Raw genomic sequence first — 22440 nt, forward strand, 5'->3', positions numbered from 1 at the left:
GAAGGTGTCATATAACAACACAGGAAAAGAAAATGTCACATGACCATAGAAAATATCTGTCTATTTCCTTGAGTGGGAGTGATTGGCCGATCCATCCAACGGGGGAGGAGCCGTTCAGGACTTGTCAGACAGGTTTGTCTGCTGTGCTGTTGCTTGGAGTTTTTCGCACACGCTCCCACCACAGGAGTGATATGGTTTATCTGCCCTATGGCACGCTCAAATAAGAGGGAGAGGCCTCAGCCCTAATGGTATGCTACAGCTAAGAAGCCCGACCGCAACGTTCAAGGTTAGTTACCTATTTGTATTTGAATATTGACTTTGTGATTGGATCAAAAGGGGCCACAACAAACACATGACTTGACAGAAAGGTATTCTACCACCAGGACAAGGTTTTTCTCAAGTACCTCAACAACTGCCAGTGGGCAGGAGATCCCTCATTGTTGGCCGTGTCTCCATTGTCTCCTGCTTCCTGTTTGACTCTTTATATGCCTTCTGCTCCCTCCAGCTGAACATGCAGAGGCTTGACGCAAATTATAGCTGCTATTTTAGTTAAACGGGCCATTGTGCTTTCCAGTGGTGTTGTCGGCTGTCGCTACCCCCGTGTGATGCCTATATCATTATGCCAAATAATATTCTTGGCATTTCATGACTCAAGTGTGCTGTGCAAGTGGAGGAGCCTTTGTGAACTCTGGGTTGTGTAAGCAAGATAGGAAAGCAGGTGAGCTTGTGTGTCGACGAAGTCCTCGTCTCGGTAGGAGGGGAGCCTGGTCCGGTCGGACCCAGGCTCGGTAGGAGCCTGGCCCGGTAGGAGCCTGGCCTGGCCCAGGAATGTGAAACATGCTGATAATATAAATGCAACATTCAGCCTGTTGAAGCAGCACCTGTGGTCTCCTCCAACCTTCAGTTCAACAGGACTGTAAAGTTATAACGGCGTGCGTATTTGCATGGAACCAGCTTTACAAAGTTTACCAGAAACTTATTATTGATATAATGTGTAGTTTTATTTTGGATATGTGCAATACATGGGTTACATTTTCTCTGTTGCATGGGATTGGAAAACTCTACGTACCCACAGAGCTCAAGGCTTGAGATAAAGATATCTTCACGTATGGGTAGTGTCACTTCATTCCGCTGTTCCAAACAAGCAAGTTGAAACTCATCGGGACTCCTGCTATGATCGTCGGGGAGATTAAAAAGCCCAAAAAGTGTTTTTTCTTAAGAGCTGGTAAACTATATCTGTCTGGCTGAGAATGCATCCAAACAATATATTGTTTATGGCAGTGCTGCTGCTTCTATATATATTTTGCTGGTCATCTAATATGAGGTTTCTCTTTTCCGGCAGGAGGTCGACTTGCCTAAATACCGGGCTCTTTGACTTGAAGGCTGGAACGACAGTGGTGATGTTCTACAGCCAGATATTCATCGACACTAACCCGGGGTAACGAAAATACATTCACTGCTCTGTAGGAAATACAAGGCAAAGCAAAATTAGGCGTCTTTGGGTGTTCCCAAACATTCTTCTATCAACCACGATGCCTGTTGAGACTCTCCAGTCCCCGCTGAGACAGCCGGTGAGGATGTCCCTGACGCCCCCTCGCCTGCGACCCAAGGCCCCGCTGGGGCCGGCATTCAACCGCCCCAGCCCCCTGCCGGCCCCCAGACCCAGGCAGAGTGCCGTGGAGCGGCTGGAGGCGGACAAGGCCAAGTACGTCAAGAGCCAGGGGGCCCTGTCCAAGCAGCAGCCCGTCCGCGCCACAGAGCCCCGGAGGGCCCCGCTGAACCCCCCCACCGTCAGCAGCAGCAGCGGTAGTAGTCGCGGCAGCAGTGCCCTGCAGCCTACCAGGAGGGCTCCGTCCCAGCCCAGCACGCAGCAGACCGGCGTCCCCCTCAACCTGGAGCACCTCAGCGACCTGATCAGCGGCGTGACCGACGGGCCCGCCCCTGCTGGCCCGACCCCCACTGCCGCCGGCGAGGACAGAAGCCGCGGGGGGCCGACTCGCGGCTCTCCGCTCCGGGGCCCCGTCAGAGCAGAGCACCGCGAGGTCCGGTCCTCTCCCCCTCCTGCGACCCCCGACTGGTCCAGTCCCGCTAAGGTGCGGTTAAAAGCCTGCGGCCCGGTGAAGCCAGAGGCCCCTCAGAACCAGGACGCGGCGTTGCCCCTGGCGACGGCGACCATCCGCAGAGTGGACGTGGTCCCCCTGTCCCGGAACCAGAGGAAGCCCCCCGCCCGCCCAATGCAGTACATGCGACAGCCGCTCTACCCCGTGACCTGGCAGGGCCTACACCCCCTCCGCCCGGCCACCTCCAACCTGGGGCTGTTCCCCCAGAGGTCCCCGCTGGCGCCCCCCACGCCCCTGAAACCCCTCCGCGCGCCTCCTCAAGCCGACCTGGCCGCCACGCCTCCCGGCGAACCACCAGCACCTCCTACAAGGACCTCCTCCTCCTCCTCCTCTGCTCCTCCTCCCCCTCCCGGGCTGCCCCCTCCCCCTCTCCAGTCCTCCGGCCCCCTCGCCTTCCCCCCGTCTTCCCCGGCAGTCACCCGTCTGTCCTCGTCCAGCTCCAGGAAGCGGCCCTCCCTGACGCGCTCCAAGTCGGACATGAGCGACCGCTGCTCGCGGGCCGGCACGGAGCTGGAGCGCTTCTTCAACCTGTGCGGCCTGGACCCCTCGGAGGTGCCGGAGCTGGCCGTGGGGCCCGGCTCGGACATCGTCTCCTTAGCCCGCTTCCGCAGCGCCAGCGCTCCGGGGTCGGAGTGCCAGGAGGGGGAGGAGGAAGAGGACGACGCCGAGGAGGGGGGCGGAGCCGCCCGCGTGCCTTATGGCGTTTCGGTCATCGAGAGGAACGCCAGAGTGATCAAGTGGCTGTACAATATCCGCCAGGAGGCCAAGGACAGTAAGAGCACCAACATGTAGGCTTCTGGAGTTGTACAAGGTTTTCCTAATTGAACCAAAAGTCCTCAAAGGAGACTCTGGCCAAACATGTAGTTCGTTGCATGGTAGACTGCTGTAAGTGGTTTATTTATTTAGTGATGGTTGTCCTTTTTTGTTTACAAAAAACTATCGGGTCACATTTTTACGTTTAGAGAAAGGATGAACCAAATAGAAAAGAACATCTTTTAATAGTTTCTTTACTTTTCATGTAGGGCCTTTTCTTTTCATGATGTGCCTTTTTGCTGCTGTTCTGTTGTTGGAAATGAGCAACAAATTACTTGATTTCTCCAAGGAAACATTAAAGATTTGATAACAAATGACTCGCCTTCAGTATTTCCAATCATTTTTATCACTATATGGGGAAAAAGTGTTTTCAACTCAAGTACCAAAATGAAAATGGGTATGGATTTGGATACAAATGTAGGGGATTCTAAGTGACCTCTGGAAGAGGAAGGGGGGTTTCTCAACCCTTAACTTGTGGTCCAGTTGCAGTGATGAACCACAAGAGGTCAGGCCATACTTCAACTAGCCACATCATAGCTTTCCCCGAATGTGACCCTTTCACATTTCACTATGTAAACAGGAATATAAGTGCTGAATAATTTCAATTGATACAATGTATCATACCACAGAAGAATACAGGTATGACAAAATGTATTTTCCATTTGTTCTGGAATACCTGAAATACCAACAGCTTTAATAAATGTCATAAAATAATGTATGAATTTTTTAATTCTTCATTAATTAGATTACATGTATAAAAAAAATATACTTGGCTGTATTTGCTGCTGAGACCCAGTAGTTTCTCTGTACAACAAAAATACTAATCCTCACTCATTCATCCTCTCAAAGGGTGGGCTGTACTCAAGTTTCCAGAGATAACAGTGCTGTAGAACCGGTTTTTGTTGTCAAAGGACGGAATTGGTGCCTGTACTGTGCACAAGTGGTCCTAGTTAGACCATTAAAAACCAGCCGCCGAGTGTTTTCTACTCTCCTGCTGATTTAACAAGACTTTCATAGTTCTATATGTTGTAGCGTCATTTTAAAATGACATGCCTCATATCCGTTGTGGATCACCCTCAGACTCAGAAGAGCCGGCTCCTTAATCCAACTTTTGAATGCTGTTGTCCAAATGTATGCCAACAAATGAAATGCAGGACGGTAAGCTTTTGGCTGTTTGCTTTTAGCTTAAAATCAATATTTCAAGAGGTACATTTGGGTTACTTCAGTTTAGCTGTGGTGTAATTAAAGCTTTCTAACAATTATTTATATAGACCTAGACCTGTGAGATTATAATTAGATTCAACCAATCTATTTTGACATCCAAGAAGACTGGGGGAATCCCCTTCGCCAGGAAATTTTGCTATGCAATCGGTGGAGTTCCATATCAGATCACTGCAGTCTCTATGGGCATATCCATGCAAATCTTTCTGCTGGACGTGGTGAAGGTATGATCCTAATGTGTTTTGAGACACAATTAAATTCTGAGCTACCACTGATTTCCAGGCACTCAGGTTAAGAGTGCCGCTCACATGTCGTGAAATCCTACGTCCCACGGCCCCCAGATGGAAGCCTTCTACGTCTCCATGATCCTGTTCGTGAGCCGGGCCTGGGACGCTGTGACGGACCCCCTGGTCGGTTACCTGGTGAGCCGGAGCCGCTGGACGCCCATCGGCAAACTCATGCCATGGTTTGTGTGAAACCAAACAATAAACACTTTATCTTGTTTATTTAGTATGTAGTCCCCACCTGCACTGTAACTCAGCCCTCTAGGTTCTGCCTGTTTTAATCGGGACTATGGTGTTTGCAGGGTCGTTCTCTCCATGCCGTTTACGATTCTGTCTTATGTCATGCTGTGGTTCATGCCGCAAGACTCCATGTCCCAGGCGTTCAGCGTGCCCTGGTTCCTGGTCGCGGCGTGTATGTTCGAGACCCTCATGAGTGTAAGCGAGTCAAGTCCCTCTCATCTTCCTATTCATATTCTCGCCATTACCCACCCGCACTTTGCCCAATTATCCTCACCACCCACACACACGGTCTGATATATTATTTCTCAATGGTTTCTGCTCTATTTCCATAATGTGTCATCGTCCTCTGTTACCATGGTGACAGCATGGCGCACTATTCACAGGTCTGTGAAACTGCTGCCATTTTCCTGCTTCAGCCAGCCTTGTCTAATTTTTTTTTTACGTTTCTTGTCCATCTCTTTTAAGTGTTTCAACGTGCCTTACCTTTCAATGAACATGACCCTGGGTGGAGACCAGAGAGACCGAGATTCTGCCACAGCCTATCGTAAGAGATGCTCTCAACCTGCTGATTTCTTTCTCTATCTCTCTCTCAATTGAAATAGTTTTTTTGGCTTGACAAAAAACACGTCTGTATGGCCAAAGCATACAAAAAACAAAATAAAGCTAAATTACCCAAAAAATTAAACATTGTAAAAGTTGACTAAATAATAAATTCAATGTAAATGACAAAACAAATGAACATAAAACAACCACATCAATATATTATCTTAAATATATAACTAACAATAAACACTTAATAATTGAATGCTACATGTCTGTGTGTGATCCCAGCCTGTGACATGCGGCAACATGCTGGCTGCCTGTTGAACGAGTCGGGGCAGCTTGCTGTACATGGACGACTCGGGGAACTTAGGGTTGATTCATCTGAATAAAATTCCTAAAGGAACTGGATGTTCTGTGTGCTGTAAGGACGTGCAGCTCTGTCTCCACCTCACCTGCTTGGCTCTGTGGGCAGCACAGCCTGTCATCAGTGGGCAGCCAGGCCTGTACAACCAGGCTGTGATCACATAGTCTGTACTTTGTCAAGTTGGTTCTCTGTTTTTTTAAATAACAGGGCCAAATAACATAGCCTTTTTCTCTCAGGTTTATTTTTTTCGCTCGTGCCAATGAGTGATATCATCTTGGTTTGATGTTATTTTGTTAGGCCTGATTTAGGTTATATCTAAATTGTTGTCATGAGGCTTTGTGGGAACTGACCACTGGGGTAGAAAGCTGAAGTGCCAGGACCAGCTGAGTGAGTGGGATGTGTCCTTGGCTCATCTCTCTTGCCCTTTCTATCTTTCTCTGCCTCTATCGCTACCTCTCCCTGTTAGGGATGACTGTGGAGATCCTGGCCATGCTGTTGGGATCGGTAGTGCAGGGGCAGGTCATCGCAGTGTACAACGCAGAGAGGGACGGGGTCTGCCAGCAACTAGACCAGACCAAGCCCACGCCACAGAGCACACCCTCCCCCCACACTGCCTCACTGCAGGGCACGGTATTAAATTCTGAGTTCTGGAGGACTGTGGTGGTAGCATGAACCGTTGGAAGGGTAAAGCACGCTACGTTGATTAGCTGAAGGGGGGCATTGGGCCTTCACTTTCTAAAGCCAAGTCTCAGCACTGGCTGGGCACTGGGCTGCTTTCCTCCCAGGGGTGTCCTGTTACCCGCTCATCTCAAAACTCCTCATTGATGGACAAAGGCATTGTTCAGACTGTCGGTAAATATGCAGGTGTGTGAGGTCATGCTTACAAGAATTTGGCTTTTCTGCTTCTTGCATACAAGCAACTTACAGGTTTTACAGGCTTTTATTGTGAGTTAGCCAGGGGTTAGGGGTCAGATCCAAGTTTTACCGTTTTTGGTTTGGTGACATTTGACTATTGGAAAAGTATGATTTGCGTTGCTTCATTACCGACCTCAAAAACGTATTACACAAACGAATCAATCAATGAACCAAAACAAAAACTATATATATATATATACATATATATATATCATTGACATTTGAGAGTTGTTATTATAGTGTGCATGGATTTGTGTCTGACACATTGAGCCTGCAGTCTCTGACTAATGACTTGTGAAATGTTTCTCCCACAGAGAAAAGCCTTCCTGACATCCGCCTTGGTTATTGGTGCGCTGTTTTTCCTCTGCAGTCTAGTTCTATTCCTGGGGGTGAGGGAGCAGCAAGGTATGTCCAGGATGGGGTCATCGGTCAGAGTTCGGGAATGGGCCACAGTCCTTTAGTATTCCAAGGGCTTTCAGTAATAGGTGGGATACTACAGTAATTTTGTATTTTGACTGAGTAAGACAATGGTAATAACATTTTAAATAGAAGAACATTGAAAAGATATGCTGTTGAGTTGAGTAGCTAGCAAAAGGTTCAAACCAATAAATGCTGGATTCCAGTTGCAGAGTAACATTTATGTAAAATGCAACCACATCAAGAAATTGAATATAAATATCCTAACACAGTACGACCTTACTGTATGTACTTTGAAAAGTTTTTTACAGCAAATTTCCCTCTGCGTGTTCACAGACCCCCTTTGTTCAGAGGAGAAGGTGAGAGTGCCCTATCTCACCTCCCTCAAACTGTTGGCTAGCCACATCCCCTTCCAACGATTAGTGATTGGGTTCCTCTTCTGTGCCCTGGCATTCCAGGTACATCCAGACTCAAGTCCACCTGGGGGCAGAGAACATGGCTACTTCAATGTTTCATTACATACGTATTTCATTTTGCAATTAGAATACTGTCTGTTCTTGTGCTGTGTAACGACAATTAAGTTGGATTTGATTTAACAATTATAAGTCTCTAGTACCGTAACATAGTATTTTAGCCAGTTGTTCAACCTCTGCTTCATCACAGATGGCCTTGGGAAACTTTGCACTGTTTTGCAGCCATGCTGCTGGGCTGGGCGCCCATTTTCAGCACATCCTGCTAGTTCTTCTGGTAAGCCTGTTACCAGGCCTTAGGTTAACTGCACCTTGCACATACTCTCCCACTGATGTCACAGATGTAATGAAACACCATGTTGCACTTGCGTTTGAAATATGTGGATAAATTCACAGGTTTCTGCAACCGCAGCTGTTCCATTATGGCAAGCAGTCCTCATAAGAATCGGCAAGAAGAAAACAGTCTTAATTGGACTTTCGGTAAGATAGGATGATAAATAAAAACTAGCTGATCAAAGTTAATTTGTGGCACTTTGACCGCCTTAATGTCCATTTGTAATGGTGTCCTGCTGTCCCTGTTTACATGTTCAACAGCCTTTCATCTTAGCGGTGACGGTTATTGCGTGTGTGCCCAGTAACCTTGCGGTCTTCATGACAATGTGCTTTCTGATGGGATTGAGCCTGGCAACCATGTTCCTGCTTCCCTGGTTAGTCACCACTGAGTCCCAATCTACAAAGGTCACTGCCAAATAATATAGCAATCAATCATTAAGCTGAAAGTGGCAAACATACATGAATTATTTTAATCAACTCCACGTCGCCATGGCCTACACACTGAATTCTAACACCACGGTGGTATTGTTGCCTGGACCATATGTTCCATGCATACAGTCCAATACCACTGCTCCATGGTCAGCTGTATCTCATTGCACAGTGATTGACAGCTGATTGTTAACATGGGTTGCTCAGAGCTTTTGTGGCGACCTCTATAGCACACGCAACAAACCATTCCACCTTTGAAAAGCTATGTCCCGCCCCAACCCCTGGTTTTATGCAGACGCCTCGCCAAAATCGGACTTCCGGAAGATGGGGCCTTTCAAAACATCAATGGTAGGCTATGGACATGTCCCCCTGAGACTTGCGCTTGGCTGTTTGTGCTCCAGGTCCATGCTCCCGGATGTGGTGGATGACTTCACCGTGGAGAACCCCGGATGCAAAGACCTGGAACCCATGTTCTTCTCTTGTTACGCCTTCTGCAATAAACTGGGAGGAGGCCTGTCGGTGGGAATTTCAACTATCCTATTACAGTAAGTAAATATTTCATTCCCATGTCACAGTATTTGTGTGTTATTTGTGTGTGATTATTTGTTTTCCTCTTCTCCATAGCTTTGTTGGCTACAGACCAGAGGACTGTCGCCATAGCGATGCCGTGGTGTCTGCCCTGTTCATCATGTTCTCACCCGTGCCCATCGTTCTGCTTTTGGTCGCAATGGTCATCTTCCATTTCTACCCAATCAACGAGAAACAGGAGACCAAACCGTGAGTCCTTAGATCCTCCATGGAGGCAACGTGGGATGAATTAGGTATTTGTGGCCTTTGCTTAAACTGATGCTGAACAAACGCAACTGAGTTTAGGAATTATATGAGTCACTGAGAATCCATGGTCAACATCAATTAGTTTGAGTTCTACTTTCAGGCCAATAAGAACAACATACTCTGCCCTTCCCTCCTCCTCCCATCATCTAGTGCTGAAGCGACACCTTTGCCAAACCAAAACGAGATTGCAGGGCTGCCGTCGGATTCTCTCCAGCAACCGTCCGGCGTGAAAACAAGGCAACAGCCTCGGAGAACCAGGGAGACCTCTGTCTCAGATCAATCACGTTTCTCGCCACATGGTTCCTGTAATAAAAACCATAAATGTCCAAACAAATCACATAATGTTGCTGTGCTATATAACAGGCCATCAGCTGGTGTAATTCACACACATAAAAAACAAAGGCCCTGCACTGTATCTAGTAAAAGGACTAGACCTACTTATTCTTCTGCTGATCATCTTTGTTCATTTTCTGAACCTCTAAATGTGGGGAAAACCAAAGTGACGTGGGTGTAGTCATATTAGACTATTAAAACAGTCTCCATCATTAGGTTTTCTGATTAAAATGGAATGAGCTCATATGTTTGCCTCTTTTATTCAGGTGAAGCTCTGATTTGACAGAATTTCTTAGGTCTTTCATCTTAAGAATGTGAAGGACAATGTCCAATCATCCTAATGCCAACACTACCCAGCTATCGTTAGTGATAATCTCTAATATTCCCAAAATCTACTTATGAAGGAATGATTGAATATTTATTAATATAAACAAGGACAATGATAATGTAATTTCTAAACTGTCACAGTCATCTGTGCATCATCTTAGGTCGACTGAGATATCCGTCAACATGCTGTAGCCTATGATAAGGTGAAAGACAGCAAAACAGCCATCTGCTCCAAATAAATACAGAATGAACCACGTAGGCCCAGACTGTCCCGTTATCTGAAACGGTTTCTCCGGAATGAGCTCGTATGTTTGCCTCATTTTATTTAGGTGAATCTCTGGTTTGAGAGTTTTTCATTTAAAGAATGTGTAGGCCGGTATGTCCGGTTATTTGAACGCTTCTGTCCGGTTATATCCCTCTTAAATAAACCCCACCCGCCCGCTCCTCGCCGCCCCACCCGCTCCTGGTTTCCGCTCGCTGCAGACCGAGGGAAAGAGAAGGTTGAAGAACGAAAATGGGTGTCGAGATTGAAACCACAAAGCCCGGTGACGGTATTGCATTTGATTTATATATTTGACGATGTTTAAGAACAATACTTTTGCTTTTAATTAAAAATATGATTTGATGATGCCTATTTTGTGTCTTTCAGGCCAGACATTCCCAAAAAAGGGGCAAACCGCCGTGGTCCACTATGTGGGTGAGTCCGACGGCTGATCGTACAAAGACCTTTGAATGATATTTCACCGTTGATGTTAGCCCACTGAAAATGGATGAGCGATCGTTCGTTAGTTGTATTATCCGTATGATAAACCGTTCTCTGGTGTTAAACACGTATTTTCTGTCGGACCGCAGGCTGTGTGTTCTCCAAATGCTAGCTCTGTCCTCATCCTGGGCTTACGTTAGACCCGAGATGTTGTGGTAGGGGGGGAAATGCTCTTACACCGGGCAAATTGAAATTGCGAGTGTTTTATTAATCATTAGTTGTGAATCGTTCTCCAGCCGAGCTAGCCTCGCCGCTAGTTTCCGCATTGACTCGCAGGCGTTTTCCGAGGCTGCGCTAAGCTAAGTGTGGCTAATTCACGGTTAGCTTGCTAGCTAGCTTTTAGCGAGCTGTCAGATCCGAATGGAAACTCTTAAAATGGCCGAACCCCCACTCAACCACTGAGCAATCGTTTTATTATTATCTTCCATACAGGAAAGCTCACCAACGGAACTACCTTTGATTCTTCCCGGAATCGTCCCTCGCCTTTCAGGTTCAGGATCGGGTGTGGGGAGGTGATCCGTGGCTGGGACGAGGGAGTAGCCCAGGTTGGTATATCACTCCAGATCTCTATAGCAGTATAAGTATACTATGTGGCATACTTACTACTATTCTTATGTCGTCTTTACAGATGAGCGTTGGCCAGCAGGCCCGTCTGACCTGCACCCCAGACTTCGCCTACGGCAGTAAAGGGCACCCTGGTGTCATCCCACCCAACGCTACTCTCATCTTCGATGTGGAGTTGCTGCGCCTGGATTGATCGCTGTTGTTAATTCCGCTCAAATTTTCAGGGTGAGAAAAGCAATAAAAACGTATATTTGATGCTTGTATGCTGTTCTGGGCAGGTGATAGGATTTAAACAACTTTAGACACTGTTGTACACTTTAATGTGCTTAGTTGAGATAATCGCTAATGCTAATTTCTTTCTAATGATCTTAGGTATTGGATTAAGTGTAATCCTCTTCTGTGCGTTATATCCCATTTGAAATCCAGTGTCTTGCCTTTCAGGTTGATTCCTATCGCGGGACATGGAGGAAATGGTTAACATGATCCGGCATAGGACTTTTGTCTAAAACATCACTGTCATATCCCTTTATTAGTTTGACGTTATAGGTCACTCCCCCCACCCTCCCCTCACTTTGCTAACGTAATAAGTCATAGGCCATACATTTAATGTCATATTCAGCTATGTGTTTTTTTTTAATGTACTCAAATTAGCAGTATATCTGCCTTCAGGACCAATTTTCAAGTGTCATGAAAAAAATCAAATTGTTTTCATTGCTTTGGCTCTATTCGCCTTCCACTAATGGCCATGAATTTTCTTGAATATTACAATAAATGTGTGATTCACATGATGACATTGCCATCAAATCCAGTTGTGATGTGTTTTGTTATGGTCGAGAGCTGAGCTTGCATGTCTATCTTTGCAAACAGTTAGGAGGCTGGCATCTATTTATCCTAGAGATGCTTGGCCTCTAATACCTTTATTCAGTACTTTAATAGTAGTTTTAGGTAGGAAAAACTGCTTGTGCAACCGTTGGGTGTTGCATATGCGGTGGGGTGGGGATTTTTATCCTTTTGTTGTAAGTTAGGGAGTTGCTTCCCAAGATGGCTCCATTTCCCCCCCCCCCCCCCCCTTCTACATTGCACCACACTTGCATTAAGATCCAGCCATGTTTTTTATTTACAAAGGATTCCCAAGTGCTTATGTTGGTTGAGACTCGTACATCTGAAATGCAGTAACATGAATGCCTTGTCTGTAAGGAATAAAAAAAACTTACAATGCTCTCAATCCAATAACGAGGACCAGAGCAGAATGTGGGAGCATACTGTATTCCTACAATGGAGTCCTGTTTTAATATACAGCAAACGGCCGTGGCCAAGCAAATTACAAGTTAAGTGTTATTGCTTTATGATGTAAATAACATGAATGGAATGTTTTAAGTTCTTCAAACAATTAAGAATAGTGTCATAGTGCAGATGTAATGTCTGCATATAACAGGCTTAATGAGCAGGTTCACAGCTACTGTTTCATACATCCGATTTGGTAAAGAAATGCTGGTAAGGTCATTTATATCTAATGTTTAATTGCGAGCCAATATTTAGCCAACCCAATATCTTAACTACGTTTTAGGTTTTCCATTATCTTCATTATATTTCTAGCAGCTGTGCAAACCTGTGATTTCAATGCAGCTCATATGAGCATTTTTGTAGATCAGTGGTGAATGTATTTTTTTGCCTAAAACAAAACATTGGAGAATGTATTATTTTTGTCAAACTGACTTTTTGGCTGCACTGGCATTACACAAAGTTGTCTCATTCTAACCAATGAGGTAACCCTACAAGCCCTACAATTAGAAATTGAGACGTAAAATAGAGCATACATTCACAAGATCTTTTAAACAATATGGGAGAACAATGAGAAGGGATTTTGTATCAGCGCGGTGACTTCTCCTCAGCTGAACATTTATGGGTTACATGCAAAGAGCGGAATATTCAAACTGCAGGCAGAGGCAGGGAATTGAAAAGGCTTGACCACACTATCAGCTCAAGGAAATTATAGTCGGACAGTATATGATACCCAAACATGATGTTAATTCTTTCCAAAGTCTTCATGGCTGTGATTATGATGTGTCTTGGAATTTGTGAAGGTTGCGTTGTACCGGGCAATACAGGGTGTGGAAATCTCAGATAGGGGTGGCCCCGTTCATGTTGATGGGCCCTGGGCCCCTGGCGGCACCTCGGCAGCGAAGTGAATAAAGGGCCACTGCACAGCAACCCCTCAGCATTGAGCCGATAGGAACTGTGGTCAATACGTCTCGTGGTGCTCTACGGCACAGCCAGGCCATAGTCGGCACCACCGGCATAACCAGAGCCAGAAGGTCCACCAAGAAGTACCGGCTCCAGTGGCACAGCTGGGGGGGGGGCTCCTCTTCGGCCCCGTCCGCACCCTCCGTTTCCTTGTTGCTTTCCTCTTCCATCTCCAATATCGTGACCTCCTGTCTCTCCATTGGCCGGCTGAATATAGGCTGAGGTTGAAAAGTGAGGGACTCTTTCGACATAGTTTTAACATCCACCGGTTTGGCCCCTGGCCCCACACCGTGGAGATCCACGGGAAGTGAGAAGGGTGAAAACAAGGGGGAAATATCAACGGCTGTGGAGGAGGAGATGACGCTCAGCTCTTCACCGCCCCCTTCCTCTGAGAGCCAAGTCATGGTGGGGCTGCAGGCTTGCGAGCGGACCTCTGGCTTCCTCTCTGCGACGGGAACGGGCATCGTCATAGCAACAACGGGGGCGCCCGCAGCGGCCGTAGCCATGGGAACAGTACCATCCGAGGCGGCAGCAGCAGCCGCCGCCGCGGGCGGGCCGTCCCCCTGAGGCAGGTGGAGGAACAAGTGGTGATGGGGGAGGTAGGTGTGTGCGCCGCATCTGCAGCCGCCGCCGCTCAGCGTGTGGCAGGAGTGGGAGACGGGCAGCACGGCCCCGACGCTGCACAGCCGCTCGTAGGTGGCAGAGCAGGACACAGTGGGCGGCGGTCCCGGTACGTGTCTGCGGGGCGCCTTCTGCTCCGACAGCAGGGCCGCCTCCAGCAGCAGGTGCTTTTGCCCCGCGTGCGGGGGGAAGCCCCCCTCCGCGTCGGGGAGGCCCGGGCCGCGCTCCGGATGCAGGGCCTCACTGCTCAGCCGGGTGCGGGTGGTGCCGCGGCTCAGCGTGCCGGCCGGGGAGCAGCCGCAGGAGCGGGACCTCCCGCCGTGCTGCGGCCCCTGCAGCCCGGCGGGGGGCCTGTGCTCCGGGGGCTGGTGCCCCGGGCCACCGAGGTTGGTCTTCACCGACTCCACCATGTCCTGCAGGTGCAGGATCTCCCTGCGTGCGTCCTTCAGCGCCAGCTGGGCTTCCACACGGTGGCACTCTTCCTCTATCCAGTCCTCCTGCATCCTGTACAGCTGGCTCCTCAGGTCGTCCAGCTCACAGTCCCTGAGCATGCACAACGGAGCGGGGAGAGTAAGCATGTTTACTCATGTGGATGGCAAGTGTTTGGGTTTTAAATTGAAGGTGTTCAAAGAATAGCACGGTCCCTGTGTAACCACCTGTTCTGCAGTCGATCGATGTTGTCCCTCAGCCTGGCTCGCAGGTGTCGTATACACACCTCCTTCTGCTGGAGCGGGGTGAGGTACTGCTCAGGAGTGGGCGGTCGGATGCCATGGTTATCACTGCAGGCTGTCTGCTTAGTCTGTCGCCTGAATGGACAGAAACATTCCTAATGTAAATGAAAACAACACGGTTTTAATGACCATGTTAAGGAACATGGCATAGAATGACGAGGTGTCCATCATCTGAAGCAAATGTCTCACGCCTCGACTTTGTTTTGAGCCTGGACGCAATGAAAGCATAGAAGCATCAAAGGACAGACTACGAATACAAGCCTTGCAGTAGGATTAGATTCCCAAATCAACAGATCGAAGTGATAAAAAAGTTGTTTACATTTTGCTTTGGCTTAAACATTCTCAATCATGAGGTGAGAATGTATTCTCCGGGTCCATAGGGGCCTACTTAATAAACACAATATACCCTGTTAAAAACAACCTTTAACCTGGGTGTGCTGGTGGCTGGGCTGCGCTCCACAGAGCTGGCCCGACCAGGGTATGTGTTGGTGCTAGATGCATCGCCATGGAAATACCGCCCGCTTCCACCACTGGTCGCTGCCGAACGCCTTGTAACGCATATCAGAGAACACATGACTCACAGGTCACTCAATCACATCAACATTTAGGTGGCGTGGTTGCACTGGAATGTCAAAACCGCAGGCCACACTGCCATGCAGGCTGTCTGAAACCAGGAGGGAACACAGAGGATGCCTGCCTACCTGTGCTGGCCTGCCGATGCTTTGCGGCCAGGCGTGAGAGACATGAATGGAGCTCTGGATCCACTCCGCCGCCTTCTCTAGACAGGAGCGCTACAGTCGCCCTCCCAGGTGAAGGGAGGGGTACATGGGGAATGTATCGTCATTTCATCGCAACCAAATGCATGCTTATAAATAAGTATACGAATTTACATTTCAAATACTTCCAGTGGGTCTCTGCAAAATACATAGCAAAAACAATGTATTTTCTTTCAATATGTAAAGGTTTGTCATGTTGTTGTGTGTCTTCGCTGTGGTAGGCAGGCCCACCTGTTGATGGGAGGCTGGCCCACCTGTTGATGATGAACCTTCCTTAAAGATACTCTGCCCTGCTGTTTCTAATGCACATTTTGTTCGGACATTTACTTTCCGTTCCTGGGTTTCATTCCTAGGAACATTAAGTCTCACTACGATATTAATGAGTATATTTTGGTAAAGTAACAAACAGGCCCAATACCCGGTCCACCTTTGGATAATGGAAAGCAAGGCAAGGCAACTTTATTTATACACGAGGCACTCACAGTGCTTCACATTGAAAGAACATAGTCGTACAATAAAATGAAATAATACAATAAAATAGATAAGTGCAAAGTATTTAAGATTTAGCAGAAAGCTAAAGCGTGATGTGGTTTATCATAATATTGTGATTGTCAAAACAATCATCTTTTCTGATATGCAGATCCTCTTCTAATATGCTCTTGGCCTGTTATAAATCGTTTTGTCAAAATAAACAGGCTTATATTGGGTCAGAGTCTCACTGCCACTCACTCATGCTGTGGCCGATATTGAGTGCGTGTGCCTTATTGTAAGCCCGAGGCAAGAATGACCAACATCGAAGCATCATCAGCTCCAAATAAAGCCTCCTTTATCAGCGACACAAGGGAACAGTGAATTCCCTGTCAATACAGTTGCCTCTCTTTTTTGTGTTAGACCTTGTATTTCTAAGAAATAGCCCGATAGAAATCTATCGGGCTATTTCCATATTATTCCCTTTCAACCCACAGGGCGGGTAGGTAGGAATTGTCACCACATAAATTGTATTAGTCTTGGCTAGCCTGATTAGCCTGAAACGTTAATCACCAAAATACAAATAATGATCAACTACAAGTGATGAATCAAAGGAAATGCAACCTGTCTATATGTGGGACCACACAGCCCAAACCAGCCCTGCTGCTCCCGTATCCCTCGTGCAGAGCAACAGGTGAGAAATACGCAGTAGGTGAGTAATACGCATCATCTTATGTAAGTGCCAGAGTACCCGAATCTAAGGTCGGTGGTGAATGCTTAATTTTAAACATTTATCACACATAAAGAACCATAAGGCAAAAGCGCCAATAGCATTACAAATTGAGGCAGCCCGTCAGGTCATACAAATGACTGTGCGCCTCGCCTTACAGCGTTGTTATGCAGGTCATGTCAGTCATTAAAGCTCATTTTGGAGAAACTCTTGCAACTTGTGTTTATAGCAACACACAAGTGGATATAATCCAACACTTTGAGCCACGAAAGCCGAGCAGATGCATGGATGGGTAACCTCAATTAGCTAACTAAACTATTTTGGAGACGTCCCACATACGTTTAGTCATCAGGACTATCACCCCTCCGCAGCATATGTATTATATATATTTGATAGTATAAAAAAGCCAACATAATTTAAAGAGAAGATGTAAAAGATACCATTTCGAAAGCTTCAACAGGTACCGCAGTTTTGTCTATAAATACCCCTCCCTTTGTCACTCGTATAATTACCTTTGGATCACCGGTTACATTTGGGGATGTTGCCGATGCTGACCACTGCAACCGCAGCCATGTAGCCCTGATGAAATGAGGTAACTGCGTATACCGCATCTATGCCTCTTAAAGGTACAGCGCACCATTCTTCTGTCACATTTGACTATTGAACTATTGAAGTTTACATAAGGGATTTGCTTCAAGATAAAACGTCCTCCACCTTTGATACGAGGGAAAAATACTGTATACAAGTACTCCAATAAAAAAAATTCATGATAATATAGAACCGATATTATATAACATGAAATAGCATCCTGTTAATAACTAGGACATCTTCTATCTGGGAGGGTAAATAATACGCCATATATAATTTCATCTTATTATTTAATAAATAAAAGGGTAATGACACTTTATCAACCAATACATGAATAATGTAGGAACTTTTGTCTGTGACAAAAATATGCTGTGAATGTATTATAATAATATATTAAGTTAAGAATAAAAAAAACAACACAACATCAGAATGAATTGCATTGTAGAAAAACCTTAGTGAATAGGGTTTTAAGTTTACAAATGTACCAAATTCAGGTTGAAATTCATCATTGTATGCCACTATAACTGCTACTTGCTGTCTCAACATATGAACACGTATGAACATTTCTTAGTGGATGGTACTATTTCTACCAGTTGTACTTGTCCTAGTAAGAGTCCTACTAGTGCTGGTGTTGAGGGATGGACTCCGCCCGCCGCAGCTTGGCTCTGGTCTACACTACACTACAGATGGTTGAACCTGGACCCGGATGTGGCCATGATGTCCCCAAAGGGCGTGGTCTGCTGCAGCTCCACGGCCTGCTCCTTCTGAAGGACCAGGAGGCAGAAGAAGACGGCTGCCACGCGCGAGCGAGTGCCTCCCTCACATATCGCCTGGAGGCTGAACTTATCTGTGCTCTGGGCCTGGAACACGCGCACACACGGCAGGGGACTCAATTTAGCATGATAATTCCCTAATGCTCTGCTATCATTCTCTCTAAAGCAGGGACTTCTGTTTCTCATCTCAAATAGAGCAGTTGTATTGTGAACCGTGAAAATAACTGAAAAATGATGTTTTTATGTGTCGTAGAGCATGTCCTTACTTTGAGATTATGGAGAAGCTTCAGTACTTGTTTAGTCATCCTCTTCTCCTCCTCATCTTGGCTGTCCAGCATCGACTGTAGACCATAAACAAGAATCTGTTGATTAACCATCAGCAGCCACTCTGACTTCCATCTGAATACATTTTTCTACTATTTTGCAAGTAACCAACCGTTGCTTGGATGGACTATTCATACATCTTCTACTATGTGGTATTCAAAGCACCTGGGTGTGAACGGCAGTCTCAGAGTCAGATCCGTTGGCCAAGCCTGTCGGGTTGACAAACATCGAGTCCGCTTCTGAGGCAAGTTGTTGGTGGGAGACCTCCCACATATTGTCCTTCTAAATGAGATGATGAGCAGTCAGGCTTGCCATCAACGTCGACGTGAACATTTATTTAAGTGAAAGTGACAAAAGGAGAATAATTGTGAATGTGACCCTTCTGTTTTGCAATGCTTACTCTTGCTCTCTCCAAAGAGCCGTTTGTATTGTTAGGAGAATGCTCTTCAATCTCCATCAGGGAGATCATCGTCCTTTCAGGGTTCACCAGCTCCTCTATGAGCCCCGTGGTTTCTGTGCTGATGATGCTTGTATTCTCCTGAACTATAAAAGGTTAGGTGAAAGGTTGTGTCAATATGTACAACCAGCCGCCTTTCACTGCAGCAAACACAGATTATTCCTTATAATTTCTTTTAATTATCCCTTTCTATATTTTACAGTGTGACATTGGCAACAGATTCATATATTCACTGTTCACAAAATGTACATTTCACCAAACTAACAACAATAATGTTTCTTAAAGAAAAAGTACTATAGTAATACTAATACTTTCCGCTACAAATTTGCATAAAAAACTAACAAGAAAAACCTTGGGCTTTTGCTTGCTGAACTTCATCCTAAACTCTTAATCAAAGTCTCTGTTGGCACAGCTGATAGCCAAAATGTTCCTACCCTCTAGCGCGTCCTTGCGCATCAGCTCAGGGTAACATTCCTCAGCTGCTCCATCATTTCCCAGCTCAAAAATACTTTGGCTAAAAAGCTACAAGGGTATACCAACAATAATATAAACCAGCAATGAAGCATTATACCAATTATAATGGCTTCTAATTGAAGCTGACGTGTGTATCAATCCAACACACATAAAACCCACACAAAATCGATGGAAGACAATCTATCATTTGTGTCCATATTATACCTATATTATAACTTTAGGATTTAACTCGATCAATTTACCTGCTGAAGTTGTGAACTAATAGCAGTGGAAGAGAACCGTCCAAACAGAGTACTGGCACTTCCACTCTCCTTCCAATGCATGAGCTGGACGGTGGGCGGGGCCATTTCCGGAGCGCTCCACAGGTCGGAGGCGTCCGCAAGCTGCTCTGTAATGTCCTTGTTGCTCAACCCCTTGGTCTGGTCCACCACCAGCCTCCTCTTCCTCTTCCCCCTCCTCCTCTCCATAGTGGCTGTGGAGAACAATCTACCATCATGTATGGATCTCTAAGAGCCAAATGTGAATGCCTTAATCATCTGGCCAGAGATGGTAACCAACCTGCCACGTGCTGTGGAGGATTGTTGAAATGTGGTTTAGACGGCGCGACTAAAATGACAACAATATAGGAGATGTTTGTGCCTACGTGTGACGGCCACAGGATCCAGAGCAAAGCCTTCCTCCCCATTGGCCAGCAGGATGGTCTCGCTGAACCCGTGGTCCTCTGCCCCAGTGGGAACACTTGAAGCATCATCTGGGAAAAGGACTGAAGGATAAACTTTAAATTGCACGTTTTGAAATGTAAAGAATTGTATATAGAATAAGTTATAATGCCCTCTACCGATTGGTTGAATATTCATGAGAGCAGTTTCTGGAGTTTCCTTCTGAAGGTCCGCTGTAATGAAGTCCATGGATTCTTCTGTGTCCCCATTCAAGTTTGCCAAGAAGTCTACAGGGTTAAAAAAATAAGAATCTGACCAATAGATAACGCAAATCCCACACGAATGGTCATCTTTTCCTTTTTTCTTCCCACAGAAACTTTGAAGGGAAATTGTTGCAGGGAAATTATGCAGATAGCACTTTTTTCACAAAGCACATATGAATCAGTACTCTTTCATTAGAAAATAGCTGAGCATGACTGTTCCCCTTTGATTAATTCATTTTCCAGGATAACTGACAGAATGTGGTCAGTTTGTGTTAGGACTAGGTAATTATGAAGGCAGCTTGAAGGACCCATGACTGCAAACATCTCCATGAGCTCAAAATAATGGTGTGAAGATGATGTACAGAACACAACGCACAGAACATAATTATGGACAGATTACCAAGAAGATCATATCCTGCGTTCTCGTCCCCAAAGGAGTCCCCATGATGGCGCATATCCAGTAAGCCCTGCATGTGGCACTGAGACTCATCCCCTACACATCAATGCCAAAAGGATCCAGTCAAATGTTCTACAAATGTATGTTATTACAAAGATATCAATCACAACTGGAGACGTAGAATAGTCAAGTGCAGGTACTAGGGTAACACAATATCCTACCACAGTCCATTAGGTTGCGGAAGTCCCTCCCAAAGTTCTCTTTCAGTGTAATTTCCTCCGCTCGCGATTGGTTAAGGGAAAAGATGTCCGCAACACTTATCGCACTGTTTTCAGGCATAAAAACAAAAGACAGCAGGGGGAAAAAAGTTATATTACCTGCATAACTAAAGACTAGCATTATCTATTGATGGAAGCATTGCAATACTTTGGGTGAGGCAGCTGAGCATCGAAGGCAGTAAAATCTTCAATCAAGGTTATTGATTGTATCGCTGCCTCCAGACACTCCACAGGCAAATCAGTCTGCCCTGACAGGTTAATAAAGCAGCATTAATTCCAGATAATAAAGGCCAATTCATACCAACAACTCAAAATTCAAGAATTGTTATTGAATAAAGTGTAATAAAAAATAATAACATATTCCACTGAATGCACAAGTATATGCAAACGATTTACTTAGGCTATTGCTGATGCAAGTCTGTTTCTACATATGTGGTCTGTTAATGATGGGTTAAGAAATGAGGGGAATGTGTCTTTTAACACTTAGTTCAGTATTTGTTGATGGTGACAAAAAGATCAAAATAAATAAAAGAAAGCATAACCTACCCGGCCTAAAAGACATCTTTATTTTAACCAGTGCATCACTGCAGTCTGCAAGGAGATACTTGGTTTTTCTGGCGTAGATGCGCATTACTCCCATCAACAGGTGACCAGACGTGCGCAAGCCAACTCTCATCTAACAGTTACAGTAAGACAGACAGACACACGTGAATCCCCAAACAATCGCAATGAATGAAGCCATCTTAAACAAATGTGCATCCACAATTGAGATGTACCTTTATAGAAATAATTTCTTTGATAGTGCTCTCCAGGTTGCAGTCAAAGACGTGCGCCTTGGTGACCTTCCTGTCCCAGTGCGCTGCCAGCCAGATATGTGCTAACGAGTCTCGCTTACATGAAAACAGTTGCGTGTAGAACATCATCCTGAAACCTTGAGTCGGTGGAGCTACCCTGGTCACCCAGTTGGAGCAGGTTTAGGATACACAGAGAGGGCAAAGACAGCTAGCGTTGATTTATGCTAGTAACCCAATCATAATTGACTTAATTGTCTAGTTAGCCGCACCTCACTCGGAATGCACGAGCTATTATCAAGATTCGTTATGTGTTTTATAGCGTTATTAATCGTCAAAACTTCAAAGTTCAAACAACTTCATCTGGTCAAAATGGACAATCCAGCCGTTTCCATTTTGTGTATATACAACCGCTTACCTGACTTCTTTCCCAGTTAAGTGATTGAACCTGAAGTAAGTTAGCTTTTGAAAATACCGCGTTCAACTGACAGGTCTCGAGCGCAGCGTCATAAGAAACAACCGCGCACGCACACGCGCGTCACACTCTGTTGTGTCCCTATTTTTCTACGGTTTTTATTACAATTTTGAGATAAGTTGTATAATTAGGTAGTGATGTAAATTCATTGCTTCATGAACCAACTCCAGAGTGCAAGCTCGATTACCTTGTATCTCTGAATAAACGACGTGTTGAACATTTAACACTCTCAGAGTCATACTTAGCCTGAAACAACGATACCGCAGCAGATCAAGATGTAGTTTCATCATTAGTTAATTAGTTAGTGGGGGGGGGGAAGACAATTATTTGAACGGGAGCAAAATTAGTAATCAATTAATAAGACAAATATACAAAAACATATATTATATACTGTATATGAGGCACACTTTAGCCTTTGTTC

The 22440-nt window shown here is 45.7% G+C and overlaps 5 protein-coding genes across 6 annotated transcripts; 3 read left to right on the top strand and 2 right to left on the bottom strand.

Moving 5' to 3' along the window:
* The first annotated feature begins 153 nt into the window (after positions 1-153).
* fam110a (family with sequence similarity 110 member A) lies at positions 154-3250 on the top strand. Its single transcript, XM_079741249.1, has 2 exons — positions 154-286; positions 1343-3250. Exon 2 carries the CDS (start codon positions 1533-1535, stop codon positions 2910-2912), a length of 1380 nt encoding a protein of 459 aa, XP_079597375.1. The 5' UTR covers positions 154-286; positions 1343-1532; the 3' UTR covers positions 2913-3250.
* Positions 3251-3897: 647 nt separating this feature from the next.
* mfsd2al2 (major facilitator superfamily domain containing 2a-like 2) lies at positions 3898-9341 on the top strand. Of its 2 annotated transcripts, none has more exons than XM_079741237.1 (13): positions 3898-4091; positions 4259-4378; positions 4496-4620; positions 4741-4873; positions 5144-5222; positions 6052-6215; positions 6815-6905; positions 7254-7375; positions 7613-7664; positions 7784-7867; positions 8551-8694; positions 8774-8926; positions 9134-9341. In XM_079741237.1, exons 1-13 carry the CDS (start codon positions 3978-3980, stop codon positions 9211-9213), a joined length of 1461 nt encoding a protein of 486 aa, XP_079597363.1. In that variant the 5' UTR covers positions 3898-3977; the 3' UTR covers positions 9214-9341. The 2 variants fall into 2 exon arrangements, with proteins under 2 accessions (XP_079597363.1, XP_079597362.1); XM_079741236.1 differs by lacking the exon at positions 9134-9341 and adding an exon at positions 7982-8094 and having other exon boundaries at positions 7581-7664; positions 8774-9114.
* A 741-nt stretch (positions 9342-10082) lies between these two features.
* fkbp1aa (FKBP prolyl isomerase 1Aa) lies at positions 10083-11774 on the top strand. The gene is made up of 5 exons (XM_079741274.1): positions 10083-10194; positions 10293-10340; positions 10839-10951; positions 11035-11195; positions 11412-11774. The coding sequence occupies exons 1-4, from the start codon at positions 10158-10160 to the stop codon at positions 11161-11163; spliced, it is 327 nt and encodes a 108-aa protein (XP_079597400.1). The 5' UTR covers positions 10083-10157; the 3' UTR covers positions 11164-11195; positions 11412-11774.
* A 1316-nt stretch (positions 11775-13090) lies between these two features.
* On the bottom strand, positions 13091-15311 carry snpha (syntaphilin a; the record flags this gene model as incomplete). Its single annotated transcript, XM_079741235.1, has 4 exons — positions 13091-14378; positions 14492-14641; positions 14995-15114; positions 15268-15311. 4 exons carry the CDS (start codon positions 15309-15311, stop codon positions 13091-13093), a joined length of 1602 nt encoding a protein of 533 aa, XP_079597361.1.
* Positions 15312-17808: 2497 nt separating this feature from the next.
* On the bottom strand, positions 17809-21676 carry rad21l1 (RAD21 cohesin complex component like 1; the record flags this gene model as incomplete). Its single annotated transcript, XM_079741248.1, has 13 exons — positions 17809-17988; positions 18168-18242; positions 18391-18507; positions 18626-18768; positions 19117-19204; positions 19399-19628; positions 19800-19907; positions 19995-20102; positions 20479-20571; positions 20697-20800; positions 20902-21001; positions 21300-21429; positions 21530-21676. The coding sequence occupies 13 exons, from the start codon at positions 21674-21676 to the stop codon at positions 17809-17811; spliced, it is 1623 nt and encodes a 540-aa protein (XP_079597374.1).
* Positions 21677-22440: the final 764 nt, after the last annotated feature.

Source organism: Pollachius pollachius, assembly GCF_949987615.1.
Source record: "Pollachius pollachius genome assembly, chromosome: 8".
NCBI classification, from domain to species: domain Eukaryota; kingdom Metazoa; phylum Chordata; class Actinopteri; order Gadiformes; family Gadidae; genus Pollachius; species Pollachius pollachius.

Excerpts from the sequence above, each read along its gene's own strand:
- fkbp1aa (XM_079741274.1), top strand. The coding sequence starts at position 10,158 with ATGGGTGTCGAGATTGAAACCACAAAGCCCGGTGACG. Across the intron at positions 10,195-10,292 it reads AACCACAAAGCCCGGTGACG|GCCAGACATTCCCAAAAAAG; the intron begins GTATTGCATTTG and ends TGTGTCTTTCAG. Across the intron at positions 10,952-11,034 it reads GGGACGAGGGAGTAGCCCAG|ATGAGCGTTGGCCAGCAGGC; the intron begins GTTGGTATATCA and ends TCGTCTTTACAG.
- fam110a (XM_079741249.1), top strand. The coding sequence starts at position 1,533 with ATGCCTGTTGAGACTCTCCAGTCCCCGCTGAGACAGCCGGTGAGGATG.
- mfsd2al2 (XM_079741236.1), top strand. The coding sequence starts at position 3,978 with ATGACATGCCTCATATCCGTTGTGGATCACCCTCAGACTCAGAAGAGC. Across the intron at positions 5,223-6,051 it reads AGATTCTGCCACAGCCTATC|GGATGACTGTGGAGATCCTG; the intron begins GTAAGAGATGCT and ends TCTCCCTGTTAG. Across the intron at positions 6,906-7,253 it reads GGGGGTGAGGGAGCAGCAAG|ACCCCCTTTGTTCAGAGGAG; the intron begins GTATGTCCAGGA and ends GCGTGTTCACAG.